The sequence below is a fragment of the Pelophylax lessonae genome (genome assembly GCF_965119305.1).
Source record: "Pelophylax lessonae genome assembly, chromosome: 1".
Lineage (NCBI taxonomy): Eukaryota > Metazoa > Chordata > Amphibia > Anura > Ranidae > Pelophylax > Pelophylax lessonae.
Genome location: NC_138768.1, coordinates 790,890,665 through 790,905,194, shown reverse-complemented (window position 1 = coordinate 790,905,194; position 14,530 = coordinate 790,890,665). Strand labels below are relative to the sequence as shown.

Below are 14,530 nucleotides of genomic sequence, written 5' to 3'. Positions count from 1 at the left end.
AATTTACAATATGCAGTAAGCTGTTTAGCATTACATCTGTATAGAAAGATAGTCTATAAAAAGAAAAACCAAAAGTTAAAAATCATATCAAGAAAAATGGCGGCCAGGAAGAAGACAGAACAGACAGACTCGTGTGTGTAATATGTTGGGCAATTACTGTAAGCTCATATTGCGTGTCTCTTTATGGGCATAGTCTAATATAATTGACCCCAGGTCAGGTACATTACCAGCCTTATAGAAGGTAGTAGTGCAAAAATATAGGTGATAACTTGTTGGCCAATGTAATACATTTTGGAGTGCAATTCAACATGATTTTGACCCAACCCTATAGACATCTATACTTTTGGTACAAGTTGTCCTCTAGGGCTTGGCCTCTTCCCCCTGACTGCAGTCCTCTTGGTCTGATATTTATCCCAGTTTTAATAATATTTACTGTGCTGTCTTGCTTTCCTTCAGGAATCATCCCCATAGGGCCCGCTTCATCCTGCGCATGGGCACCCCCGCTCCATTCATTACTTTGAAAAGAGACATGCTCTGCAGGATCACTGTCTGGAGGCAACCATGAGTACAATGTTCTGGAGAACGTGGTGTTTGCCAAAGCTTGCACTCTAACATATATTCTGTGAGTTAATGAAAGATAGTGCCTACATTTTACCTTTTCCTACTGCTATCTATGGTACAACTCCATATAAAATAACTATTGCTGTCATTTAGTCTGAGTAGACTGATGAAAGCCAAGTGAAAGATAAGAATATTGTGAAGGAATACCTCACCAACCCCTTGGGAGCCCTGAAACTAGATTTGTAATCTATAACTCAGTGTAATTAATTGCGACTGTTATGGTTTTATGCCCTCACTTTTATGTTCCTCTTTCTTTTGTATCTTACTCTCTTATTTATGCAAGGCAGTGAAATCGTTCTACCACAAAAAATGTCAATTAGTCAAGCCTTGTCTCCATCCTACAATGTTTACTACCCAATGTCTGATTTCCCAGCGGCACTTACCAATCTGTATACCATGTACTAATACATTCACCACCATGTGCCCATATGTTACATAGTTGCATAGTTACATAGTAGATGAGGTTGAATAAAGACAATAGTCCATCCAGTTCAACCTGTGTAGGTGTGTGTGGCTGTAATCATCTCCCATAGCCCTGAATGTTCTGATCCTTGAGATGTACATCTACGAGTCTTTTGAAAGCCACCATACTACCCGCAGAAATCACCTCTTGTGGTAGAGAATTCCACAATCTTGTAGCCCTAACAGTAAAGAACCCTCCACAACGACTTCCGGTTCCGGCGCCACATGAGGAAGGAGTGAAGGGCAGCGGCTCCGGCATAATCGGCCTACAAAATCCTTAAAACACCGCTCCAGAAGCCTCGGCGACCGGCCCCGTCCACCTCAAGGCAAGCCGCTCTCACTGCCCGCACGAATGGACCGATTTGTGGTCCACACCGGGACCGGAGCCGCCACTCAGCCGCACCAGGACACATCGCAGCAGAGAGCGCCCTCCCCTCCAGGCAACATGGCCGCTGCTGAGCCTATGGATGGCGCGGTCTCCCCCTCCATGTCGGCTTCACGTCCTGACACCCCGGAGGATGCTCAATGCCACAAGATGGCCCAGGCAGTAGCCGCACTTCTGTCTCCCACTATAGCGGAGGCTGTGGAGAAGGCAGTGGCGGCGGGAATTGCTCAGCTCCGCAAGGACATTGCAGACCAAGCCAAACGCCTCACAGAGGTGGAACACAGAGTTTCTGATATTGAGGATGAGCTCCAATCGTCCTTCACCAAGGAAGCCAAACTTGCCCAAACACAGCATTATATCCTTGACAAGCTGGATGACCTTGAGAACAGGTCAAGAAGGAATAACCTAAGAATTATCGGGCTACCTGAATCCGTCAACACCAGCATGCTCACGGAGGTATGTGACACTCAGATACCACGCGCTCTGGGCATAACCACCAAATGCACGATAGAACGGGCACACCGTCTGGGTGCCCCCTCTAATGATCGCAAGACCCCCCGCCCGGTTATCGTACGATACCTCAACTACTCAGACAGACTGGCTATCCTCAAGTCTTTCAAAAATGCTAAGTCACTTGTTCTGGATGGTCACAAGCTGCTATTGTTTGCCGACTACTCCCAAGAAGTCGCCCGACGGCGCAAAGCTTTCCAGCCTTCCTGTAATGCATTGTACCACAAAGGCATAAAATTTACACTGGCTTACCCCGCTATCCTGCGGTTCACTGACCAATTTGGAGAAGCGCTATCGTTCTCCCATCCTGATGAGGCGGCGGATTACATCAAATCTCGTCTGCACCTAAACTTGGACACTCCTGCCGCTCCCTCCCTATCCCCCTCAACTAGAGACCTCCTGAGCCCTAGAAGAGACTCGCCTAAAAGGCCCCGGGTGTCCTACAACTCTCGCCAGGGCAGACCACGCTGAATCGCACTCACGGTTCATTCCATCTCCCCACATGGGTTTGCTATCAGGGGCCCTGAGTAGTTCACATAGGTCTGGTATGTTAGACTTTACTCTTTGCTCCCGTTTGTTGTTTTAAGTTGTCTTATGTACGCCATTGCTGCCTGACATGTTCTTGACACTCTGGTCACTGGTTTGCTCTCGAATTGTTAAGAAGTGTTAACATTTGCTCTTTTCCCAGCCTTATCGGAGCACTGGTCCTCTCGCTATAGGTGACAGGTTATCGTATCATCGTGTCCTCCGTGTATATTTCTCCCTGGGAGCGACTCTACCATTTCTCAGATGGCGAGCGGTATCAGCCTCACTGCTGGTAACGCTGCAGGTCACGTGAGTTTCATGTGGAAAAAAGAGAAGTCCATGCTTCTACTTCTGTATGTTATGATGTATTGCTATGTACTATGTTGTTTATGGTTTACTCCTGTCTCAGATCTTGTAGGCCGGGTTAGTGCCATATCCATACTCACCTCACCAGGGTCCTGGTATGTCACCTCTAAGTCTACCTTTACCGCCACATGCAGCCGGTGGCTTTCCCTTTCCCCCTCCGTCACCACAGCACCCCATTCTGTAAAATCTCTTCCCCATGATCCCCCTTGATCTCCCGATAGTTTCATGGAATGTCAAGGGTCTCCGTTCGCCTAACAAGCGCATGGCCATCCTTAGACAGTTAAAACGTCTTAACGCCGACATCGCTATGCTGCAGGAAACGCACCTCTCCTCAGCCGACATTGACCGTATGCGTAAGCTTTGGGTGGGCCGGGTATTTGGCTCGGCAGCGCCCAAAGGCAAAGCTGGGGTCCTCATACTGATTCACAAACGCCTTACGTATGATTGCACCCCCCTATACACTGATGACCAGGGCAGGATACAGATTCTTAAATTGACCCATGGCCCTAAGGACATCATCCTGTCCAATGTGTATGCTCCCACACCTCCGACGCACTCGTTTTTCCACACCCTCACAGGCATTCTGGCCCCATATGCCCACCTCCCCCTGTTGGTCGGAGGTGACTTTAATGTGGTCATGAACCCTACGGAAGACAGGACGCTGAAACTGCCCGCAGGCGTTCCCACCACCCATTTCACAGGTTACACGCTGTCGGAGTTTGCTGACAGTTTACATTTGACTGATGTGTGGCGACTAGCCCACCCCACAGATAGGGAGTATACCTTTTACTCCGACCCCCATGGTACGTTCTCCCGCATAGATTATTTCCTTTGTACTGCACAACTCCTTCCTACACTGCACGACCCCTCGATCTCTGACCTGGTGATCTCGGACCATTCTCCCCTCATGGTAGACCTGGCCATGGCAGACTCACCCTCTGCCCGTAAACCTTGGAGGTTCCCATCCTACCTTGCAAATAATGCTGAACTCCTATCGATCCTGACCCGCACTTGGGAAGACTTTTTGCGTGACAATGAATCCCATTCCTCTGACCCTATCTTGCTATGGGAGACCGGAAAGGCTGTCCTTAAGGGCAGAATCATCGCTTTTGCATCGGCATACAAGCGGAATGCGGAGGCAAAATACCGGACTGCTAGCGCCCTTTTGCGCTCGGCCCACTCTGATCTCCTGCAGCAAGATACTCCCGCCCGCAGAGCCCAGTGGAAGGAAGCAAAGCGGTGTTTTGACGAGAGGGCATTGGCACACGAACAGTTTCATCGCTCTGTACTAGACTTACAATACCATAAATTTGGCAATAAGTCCGGTAAACTCCTAGCATGACTGTGCAGGGGCCCCTTCACCCCGACCCATATCACCTCCCTCAAAGACCAGTCTGGGGTCCTAAACGACACTCCCAAAGGGGTCAACTCGATCATGCAACAGTTCTACGCTAAACTGTATGGCCCTGATCCGATAGATGTCACGGAAGCCAATAAATTCCTGGAGGAGGTTCATCTCCCCCGGGTCACGTCAGACCAACTCTCAGCCCTGAACGCTCCTCTCACCCCCGAGGAGGTAACGTCTTCCATTGCCTCTCTGTCCCCTGGTAAGGCTCCTGGCCCGGACGGGTATACGTCCGAATTTTACAAACTGTCCAAGTCCTTGCTCTCCCCCATACTGACTAATGTCTTCCAACATATCCTGGATGGAGGGAGGTACATGCCCACGGGATCGCAGGCCTTCATAAAGCTCATCCCGAAACCTGGTAAGGATGCTACGGAGCCAGGCTCCTACCGTCCGATCTCGCTGATCAATCTAGACGCCAAGCTCCTTTCAAAAATTATAGCCTCTAGACTGGCCGTGATCATGCCATCTCTCCTCCATCCATCCCAGGCGGGCTTCACCAAGGGGCGTTCAGCGACCTCCAACATACGCAAAGTCGTAGCAGTATTGGCACAAGCTCAAGCTGACCCCTCCAAAAATCCCGCCATTATCACGTTAGACGCCGAGAAGGCATTCAATAATGTTAGCTTCCAGTGGCTACGCCTGGCCCTCCAAAAATTCGGCTTCTCGGGCCCCTTCCTCCATCTCATATCGGCGATGTATGCCTCCCCCACGGCTAATGTGGTCACTTCAAATATTGTATGGGATCCCATCCCCCTGCACAAAGGCACCAGGCAGGGCTGTCCCCTCTCCCCACTTTTATTTAATCTAGCTCTAGAGCCCCTTTCCAGACATTTGTCCTTCACGTCCCCTTTGACGGGCATTCGGATTGGTCGGGAGGAAATTAAATCAACCTTATTCGCAGATGATATTCTGCTGTTTACCGCTGATCCGGAGCGGGACATGCACCATGTCAAGGACATCTTTGACAGGTTTAAATTATGCTCAGGTCTGCGTATCAACTATACGAAGAGTGAAATTCTTCCTCTCGGCCAATCACGCTCTCTAGAGTGGACGGCGAATTCCCCCTTTGCCATCGCCAAAGACAGTATTAAATACCTAGGCGTTCGAATAGGTAAATCCCCTGCCTCCCTGAATCAATTAAACTATGCCCCGCTGATAACCAAATTAGCTGTAGAACTAGACAATTGGGTCTCCCTTCCGCTGTCTCTCCTTGGCAGATGCCATCTCTTTAACATGGTCACGTTCCCCAAACTGTTGTATCTTATGCAGACACTTCCCCTGCTTATCAAACACACTGATATTAACACCTTACACAAATCCCTTTCCAGATTCCTGTGGAAAACTGGAAGGTCAAGGATCTCCCTCCCCAAACTATACCCCCCCAAGTCCCTTGGGGGCGCAAATTTACCCGATATTAGACTATACAACTTATCTTGCTTGCTGAGAGTGGGTATGGATTGGCTAAAGGGGTCCTCTAGGTTTTCAAATTTTTCTTTGGAATCCCAAATCCCAGTTCCTTTCTCGCTAGCGGGGCTCCTGCATAGCAAATTAAAGGATCTCCCCCCAAATCTCAAGCAGCATATCTTGTTCCGAGATACTCTTGTGGCTTGGAGGGAAATTAGGAAAAAGTTGGGTCTACCGCAACACATATCCCACCATCTTCCTATCGCGGGAAACCCATCCTTGAGCACAATGAACTTAGAAAGGGTTTACTCAACCTGGGCTCAGGAAGGTCTACGGACTTTTGCACAATTATTTGACTCCTCAACGGGAGCACCTCTCCCCTTCCAGGATCTCCAAAGTCGGTACAAGATTCCTGCTCATCATTTCCTATATATTCATCAGGTCACTTCCCATGCCATGGAACTGTGTAGGGACAGGTCTAAAAGATTCATGCCTTCCATCTTGGACACCATCCTATCTGTGGAAAACCCCAAACTTGCTCACATCTACCGCCCTCTTCAGGCCACAATACTGGACACTCGCAAGGACTTCGCCAAATCTTCCTGGGACAAGTCCTTGAAAATTTCTGGCTCCAAACAGCTCCTGATAGCGGGGTATATCACCACATGTGCCTTCAACACCAACGAATTCTGGAGGGAGCAGCAACTGAACATACTCCACCATGCCTATTCTCCTTTTTCATCCTCTCCCCAGCATGTTCCCTTCCAGGGGTGCTCTTGGTGCTCAGCGCACCGCCCTACCTTGCATCACAGGCTGTGGAGCTGCCCAATTGTGTCATCCTTCTGGGACAGTGTGGAACTTTTGATATACAAGGTCACGGGCCTCCCTCCCACGAAAAACCCCCTCTCACTGCTGTTTGGTCTCCTGGACAATATACCTCCGCTTGCTTACATTACGCATGACAAAACCCAGGCGTCCATATTGGTCGCCCACAAAGCCTGGATCTCCACGTGCCTAATGCTCGCCCGTAGGACCATTCTCAGACATTGGATATCCCCCTCCCCCCCCCACTGTGAATGAACTTCAGTCGGACTTGGATAACCTGCTCACCAAGGATAGACTGGACCTAACTGTATTCAAGTCCAACCCACCTAAGTTTTGGAGGAAATGGCAGGCGTACCTGGAGCGCTATCACCCGAACTTTTCTATGCCCCCTATAAACACCCGAAGGCTGACACAGATCGATAGCTCACCCCCTTGACTCCCACCTTTCTGTACTCCCCCTTCTCCCGGACTCTGTATATGGTTCTACATTGCCCTCTACTACCACTACCTACTGCAAGATCATTTGGTTATCCCTACCCCCCCCTCCTCCCCCCTCTGGCTGTAATTGATTATTATTCGTATGTGATATACCTGGAGGGCTCATTGATACTGCTATGTTTGCTAACCTGGTCACCCCTACCCCCCCCCCATTTTTCTCATCCTTCTCTTCAAGCTACCGTTCCTATTGCTCGATCCCATCTGGCTCTCCTCTCCCCTCAGGACGGTTGTCCTGCTCTCCCCTTTCCCTCCACTCCCTCCCTTTTCTCCCCCCCCCCCTCCAAGTCTGTGCTGACATAAGTATTGGCCCCTAGTCACACCGGTCCCTCTGCTTTGAGTTCAATTGCAAGGGCCCTGACCCCACCCACTGTATACTGACCATGCCTTAATTTTGTACTTATATGCTTGTGTTTGAGTGGATTGTTTGCATAATTTGTTAATGCTGAAAACTCAATAAATATTTCTTTAAAAAAAAAAAAGAACCCTCCACGTTGCCTGAGGTTAAAACGCTTCTCCTCTAATTGCAATGTATGCCCTCGAGTCCTCAAGCAATCCCTTCGACTGAACAGCTTTTTTTCTAAGCTGAGATCCCCATTGACATATTTATAAATTGCTATCATGTCCACCCTCAGGCATCTCTTCTCCAGGGAGAATAAATCAAGCGATTGCAGACGCTCTTCATAATTAAGGTCCTCCAATCCCCTAATCAGTTTAGTTGCCCTTCTCTGGACTCTCTCCAGCTCCAACACATCCCTCCTGAGGACTGGCGACCAGAACTGGACAGAATACTCCAGATGTGGTCGGACCAGAGTTTTATAAAGTGGAAGGATTGTAGTCTTATCTCTGGAATACATCCCTTTCTTTATGCATGCTAATATTCTGCCGGCTTTGGCAGCTGCCGCTTGACATTGCATGCTATTGCCTAATCTATCATCAACCAAGACTCCCAGATCTTTCTCCATTTTTGAATACCCCAAGGGTTCCCCTCCTAACGTGTATTGTGCTTTTATGTTTCTAGTCCCCAAGTGCAAAACCTTACACTTGTGCCAAAACTTTTTCTGAGATTCTCAGATCTCTCAATAAATAGGACCTGTCATGCTTATTTCTACTACACGGGAAGTTCACATTCCTTTCATTAGGAATAATGCGCTCAAAAAAAAAAATGTAAAAGAATTAAAAGGACAGTGTAAAAATAAAAAGTAAAATAAATAGGAAAACAAATGTAAAGCTCCCCATCCCTCCGAGCTGGAATGCAAAAGCGAAATCATACATAAGTCGCTCCCACATACGTAAATGGTGTTCAAGCCACACATGTGAGGTATCACCGCAATCATTAGAGCGAGAGAAATTATTCTATCACTAGACCTCCTCTGTAAGTCTTTTGTTACAGGTAACCTTTAAACATTTTTAAAAAGGAGATTTTATGGAGATCTCTGGAGATTTTTGTGTACTGTAATTTGCCACCATTCCAGGAGCGAGCGCAATTTTAAAGCATGATATGTTAGGTATCTATTTACTCAGCATAACATCACCTTTCACATTATGGGCTAACATTACAGTTTTTTTCTTTTAATAATTAAATGTATTTTTTCCAAAACAAATTGCGTTTGAAAGACTGCTGCACAAATACAGTGTGACATAAAATATTGCAACAACTGCCATTTTATTCTCTAGGGTCTCTGCTAAAAATATATATATATAATATTTGGGGGTTCTAAGTAATTTTCTAGCAAAAAATACAGATTTTTACTTGAAGAAAAGAAATGTCAGAAAAAGGCCTGGTCTTAACCTCCCTGGCGGTATAATTATGTCAGGAATTATGTACCAAAAGCGGTACAATTTTTTATAAAATATAAATATTATATTAATAATAAATATATTATAAAATATAAAATATATTATAAAATATAAAATATATTATAAAATATAAATATTATAATATATATAATATATATATAATATATATAATATATGTTAATAATATAATTTATAATTTACAATTTATAATATTCGATATTTTTCTGATACTAAGGTGATACAGTGTAATCCTCTCAGATTACACTGTATCACCTCCTTTTTATGTGTGTTTTGTGCAACATTTGAATTTCCCTCCCAGTTCCACTCCCATGCACCATTGCTGCTGCAGGGAACAGAACTAGGAAGTCATCAGAGCGACGGACAGCGCGGCGGGGATCTCGGCGGCGATCACAGCAATAGGAGATCATCGCTGGATCGCCAGGAGAAGGTAAGGAACCCCGCTGCAGGCTCTGCACATCTACCCCGAGCATGACTCAGGAAAATCGATACTAGCATGAAAAAACCACCCCGAGTCACGCTCGGGGTTACCGCTAAGGAAGTTAAAGTGGTTAAGCAGATCACATTTCTATGTATATGTAACCATTTTTAAACACTAAATTCTCTTTAAATGCTGGGAAGAATGTGCCAATGTGTCCATCGCTTAATAAATCTTTTTTCAACAACTGTTATTACTGAACTATTTTAGGATAAGTAAAGTTTGTTCTTGTAGTCATGATCAATAAATCAAAAATTGCATTCCCTTACCTGTCCGAATATTTCTGGCAGGCCGAGTAACTGACCAGTGAACACTCCTACACAAATCAAGATTGCAGTGACCTGTCCCAGAGATCCGCGGATTCTCTTCGGTGAGATCTCATTAATGTACATCGGGAGAGTGCTGAGAGCTATACCTACAACACAGCAAACAGCCAGGTATTAAGACTGCATGAAAGAAGATTTTATAGCATACATCCACATTTTCATGATGATGTACAATCCAGCAAAAACATACTAATAAGCCAACTGCTTCTATCTATATTAAATTGGTTGTAAACCTCAGACATGATACATGTCCCTCTATAGTGTGTACTTGTCTCAATTATAAGCACTAAGTGTAATGTATGTCTGCTGCTTCCTTCCTCTGCTATCAGCATGAATCACGTTGGACACATTTTCCTAAGGCCAAGAGAAGAATGGTGACAGGGGAGGGAGCTCCCCCTTAGTGACAGCCTCAACTCTGTTCCTGTGTGCTTTGTGAAGGCGGGGGGGGGGGATTGTCCCTTCCCTCCAATCAGCTTTTAAAGCTCTCCTCACTTAGCTTTGCAGAGTGTAACTTCAGCTCTCTGCCCCCCCTTTTTCTCACAGCTCAGACAAGCTTATATATTCTGGACTCTGAATGGCTGTAGAGAGGAGAAGACTGCAAAAAAACAGGTACAACTTATGTAGGAGGATTACATCACTGGGTGTATATATAAGGGTTTACAATTACGTTGAGGGAGTGTGAAAGGCCTATAGATAGGTATAGAGCCAGAGAAATTCTTCATAGAAGTCACTGAAAACATATTCCCCTAACCACTTGCCGACTGCTCACAGTAATCCTACTGCGGCAGCACGGCTCCCCTAGGTCCAGCGATGTAGACCTACGTCGCTGGACTCCTAGTGATTCCGGCGGCGCGCGGCGCCCGAGGTGAGTGCGAGCTCCCGATTGCCGCCTCCCTTCCCCGATCATCGGGGAAACTGTGAGAAGACCCTTATGTAAACAAAGCAGGTGGATCTTCTCAGTGACAGACAGGAGGATGTCACAGGATTCAGCATAGCTGAACTTGCGATCTCTGTCTGTGTCACAGAACCCCCACACCCCCCCTCCCCCACACACACGTCAGTAAGCATGAGGCATACATTTAAGTATTTAACCCATTGATCTTTTGGGGGGACCAGTGACATTACTACAGTAATCAGTGCTAAAAATACGCACTATTACTGTAATAATGACCCTGGCAGGGAAGGGTGTATGGGTTAACCCCTTCCCTGCCAGTGTCATTATTACAGTAACAGTGCATATTTTTAGCACTGATTACTGTAGTAATGTCACTGGTCCCCCCAAAAGTGTCAAAAATGTCAGTTAGGGGTCCGATCTGTCTGCCGCAATGTCGCAGTACCGCAAAAAACATTGCAGATCGCCGCCATTACTCGTTAAAAAAAAAACCAATAACAATGACATAAATCTTTCCCGTAGTTAGTAAACGCAATAACGTTTGCGCAAACCAATCAAAATACGCTTATTGCTAATTTTTTTACCAAAAATATGTAGCAGAAAACAAATTGGCCTAAAATGTTAAAAAATTTGGATTTTTACATTTTCGTTTGGGGAATGTTATATATCAGAATGTGAAAAATATTGTTTTTTTTTTTTCAAATTTGTTTATAGAGCAAAAATGAAAAATTGCACAGGTGATCAAATACCACCAAAAGAAAAGAAAAAAAAGAAAGCTCTATTTGTGAGGAAAAAAGGACATCAATTTATTTGTGTACAGCGTTGCACGACCACGCAATTGTCCGTTAAAGTAACGCAGTGCCGAATCGCAAAATAGGGCCTGGTCATTAAGGGGGCAAATTCTTTCCGGTCTTAAAGTGGTTAAACCATTTCATGTGCACAAGCTTCTGTTCAGAAGTTTTACAGTATATTACATATTGCACATTGGTCAATGTTTCCTTAAAGTGATACTAAATCTTTAAGTGTATGGCTCTCACGCTATCAAATAAAGTAAAAGGATGATACAGCAAGCAACACTGATATAATGACCCAAACCTATTTAGAAATAAAAAATTGTGAAAGAGTGTTGCGCTATGCGGCTGTGGTGATAAATGTTAAAAAATAAAGTGATGTAACATGATCTTCAATGATATAGCATGAACCGCATCAATGGATCACATCACCAAGGTCAATTGTCATATCATTGAAGATCATGTTACATCACTTTATTTTTTAACATTTATCACCACAGTCACATAGGGCAACACACTTTCACAATTTTTGATACTAAAGCCTAATTTGTTTTTTTAATTTGTTATTTTTAAATGAAAATAAAAAAAAGTGTTATATTTACCTGCTGTGTTCAACAAAGTAATAGGAACAGTGCTACAGTTGGAACAGTGCTGGAGCTATGAGAGAAGTCAGGTAAATGTCTGGGGATGGGGAACAGGAGGGGGGGGGGGGGTAAAAGAGGTAGTGGGAAGTTTTTTACCTTAATGCAGGGAGTGAATTCTGGGTTTAGAATCCCTTTAATGTTCCCCAGTCACATCATTCACCCTATTTGTAATATTGTACTGTCCTGCAGGGATTTTTCTTTTCTTTTTAATTCTGTTTATTGGTGTTTACATAACACATACATCACCCACGCAGGGATTACTCAGTCCCAGTTCACACTAGGGCGACCTGTGAGGCGACCTGGTCGCCTCACAGGTCGCCGCAGGTCGCCTCCCATAGGGAAGCTGCGGACCCGTTCTAATAGGAGCGACACAAGTCGCTCCGACCTAGAAAAAGGGTCCGGAGCTTCTTTGGGGCGACCAGGAGGCGACCGCCATAGACTTCAATGTTATGAAGTCCATGGCGGCCGCTCCGAGGTCGTAGCGTCGTCCCTATGTGAACGGGGCCTCAGACAGACCGCCAGAGCGCCGTGCAGCCGCCAACACAGAAATAATACAAAATAGAAAACCACCCATAGGTTTGTGTGTGGAAAACCCATCCTATACATCAATGAAAATTGAACAGAAAAAAACGCCCTCGTAGGCCAACCGGCATTTTCACCCTCTCAGTGTATTAGGTTAGGACAAGGGAGCAAAACATGAAAACAGTATTTTAACCCTTAAGTAGTAACATTAGACTTATTTGCCCTAGAGTCATCATTAGGCCATTTACCCCACACTTTTATGAACTTCTTTTGGCAGCCTCTATTAAAGTAGGTGTCTTTATAGAGAGGAATTTCATAATTTACCAGCTTCATCCAAACTGAAACAGTAGGAGTTATATGTTTTTTCCAGGCCAGTGTTATTGCCATCCTGCAAAGATTTTTTTAAGATGAAGCATTACATTTTATACAAAATAAACTCTTTACCATAGAATCCCATTTCCCTGCAGGGATTTTTTCTATAACAGTGCAAAATTGCACTTGGCAATTGTCACAGTCGGTCACATTTACAGTAAACTGTGAAAAATAGGTTATCCAGGATAGAGTTCTCTACAGAGCTGCATGAAACTGTTTTTACACCTCCCAGACAGTACCAGCCTTGCTTTCCAGGCATGCAGACTGGTATCCCAATGACACAAGAATCTTTTGCACCCTTATTGCCCAGGAGAGGGTGCCAACAAGGGGGAGCCATGTGCCACCTACCTCCCCCATGAAGGACAAGGAAAAGAATGCACCCTCACTGGTCAACTGGTTATAGTAGTGATGTTTGAACGCTAAATCTATGTGTGTGTGTGTGGCACCTGTTAGAAACCTTCTTTGAATATTTTAATATATTATATATATGTAGCACTGCCCCCATGGGAGCTGCTGAGAGTGGATTCCCCTGGGTTACCCATAGGAACAGGCAAATAAACTTATCGCTTTAAGTCCTCAGATCAGTCAATGAACAGTCCCGGGGATTTGGTTGTTTTTGTATTTATTTGGAACTGGGATAGTAGAAGGGATGAGTGGGATACTCCAACTAGCAACTATGCACAACTTGAGGACATCTATCTGTGGTGTGTGAAGCGAGGCCGCTGCTTCACTTTGCCACTGAGGTGAAGGTTTTAACCACTTAAGCCCCGGAAGATTTTACCCCCTTCCTAACCAGGGGGTATTTTGCGATTTGGCACTGCGTGACTTTAATGGACAATTGCGCGGTCGTGCGAAGCTGTACCTAAACGAATTTGACGTTCTTTTTTTCCCACAAATAGAGCTTTCTATTGGTGACATTTGCGATTTTTTGATCATGCGCTATAATCAAAAAAAGAGCGACAATTTTGCAAAAATAACAATATTTTTCACATTTTTTTATATGAAATTCCCCCCAAAAAAATGTAAAAATCAAAAAATGTTTACATTTTTGGCCAATTTGTTTTCTGCTACCTATGTTTGGTAAAAAAAATCACAATAAGCGTATTTTGATTGGTTTGCGCAAAAGTTATTGCGTTTACTAACTAAGGGAAAGATTTTTGTCATTTTTGTTGTTTTTTTTTTTAACGAGTAATGGCGGCGATCTGCGATTTTTTTTGCGGTACTGCGACATTGGGGCAGACAGATCGGACCCTTGACTGACATTTTTGACACTTTTGGGGGTACCAGTGACGTTACTACAGTAATCAGTGCTATACATATGCACTGTTACTGTAAAAATTACACTGGCAGGGAAGGGGTTAATTTTATTAGAGATGCAGTGACTATGTGTGTCCCTAGGGGCGTGCTTCTTACTGTGCAGGGATGTGGCTGTGTGTGTAAAAGCACAGATCAACGGTCCTACATAGCAGGACCGTTAGATCAGTGCTTTTACACAGGGAAGAATGACAGGCGGCTTTGTTTACATTAGCCGCCTGCCTTTCTCCCTTCACAGCGGACGATCGCGAGTGACCGGCGGACACGGGGTCCGCCGGTCACACGTACGGAGGTGAGCTGAGGCAGGAGCGCGCCGGCCCGCTATTGGCTCCCAGGCTAGTGACGTATATATACGTCACTTTGCCTGGCCGG

General features: G+C 45.3%; 1 protein-coding gene across 2 annotated transcripts in view; it reads right to left on the bottom strand.

Moving 5' to 3' along the window:
- SLC2A9 (solute carrier family 2 member 9) overlaps positions 1–14,530 on the bottom strand; it is a 532,155-nt gene that overhangs the window by 396,872 nt on the left and 120,753 nt on the right. For both annotated transcript variants that reach the window (XM_082252420.1, XM_082252421.1), the window contains exon 6: positions 9,567–9,712. In XM_082252420.1, the coding sequence (XP_082108546.1) occupies positions 9,567–9,712 (146 nt within the window). The remainder of the gene's footprint in view (positions 1–9,566; positions 9,713–14,530) is intronic.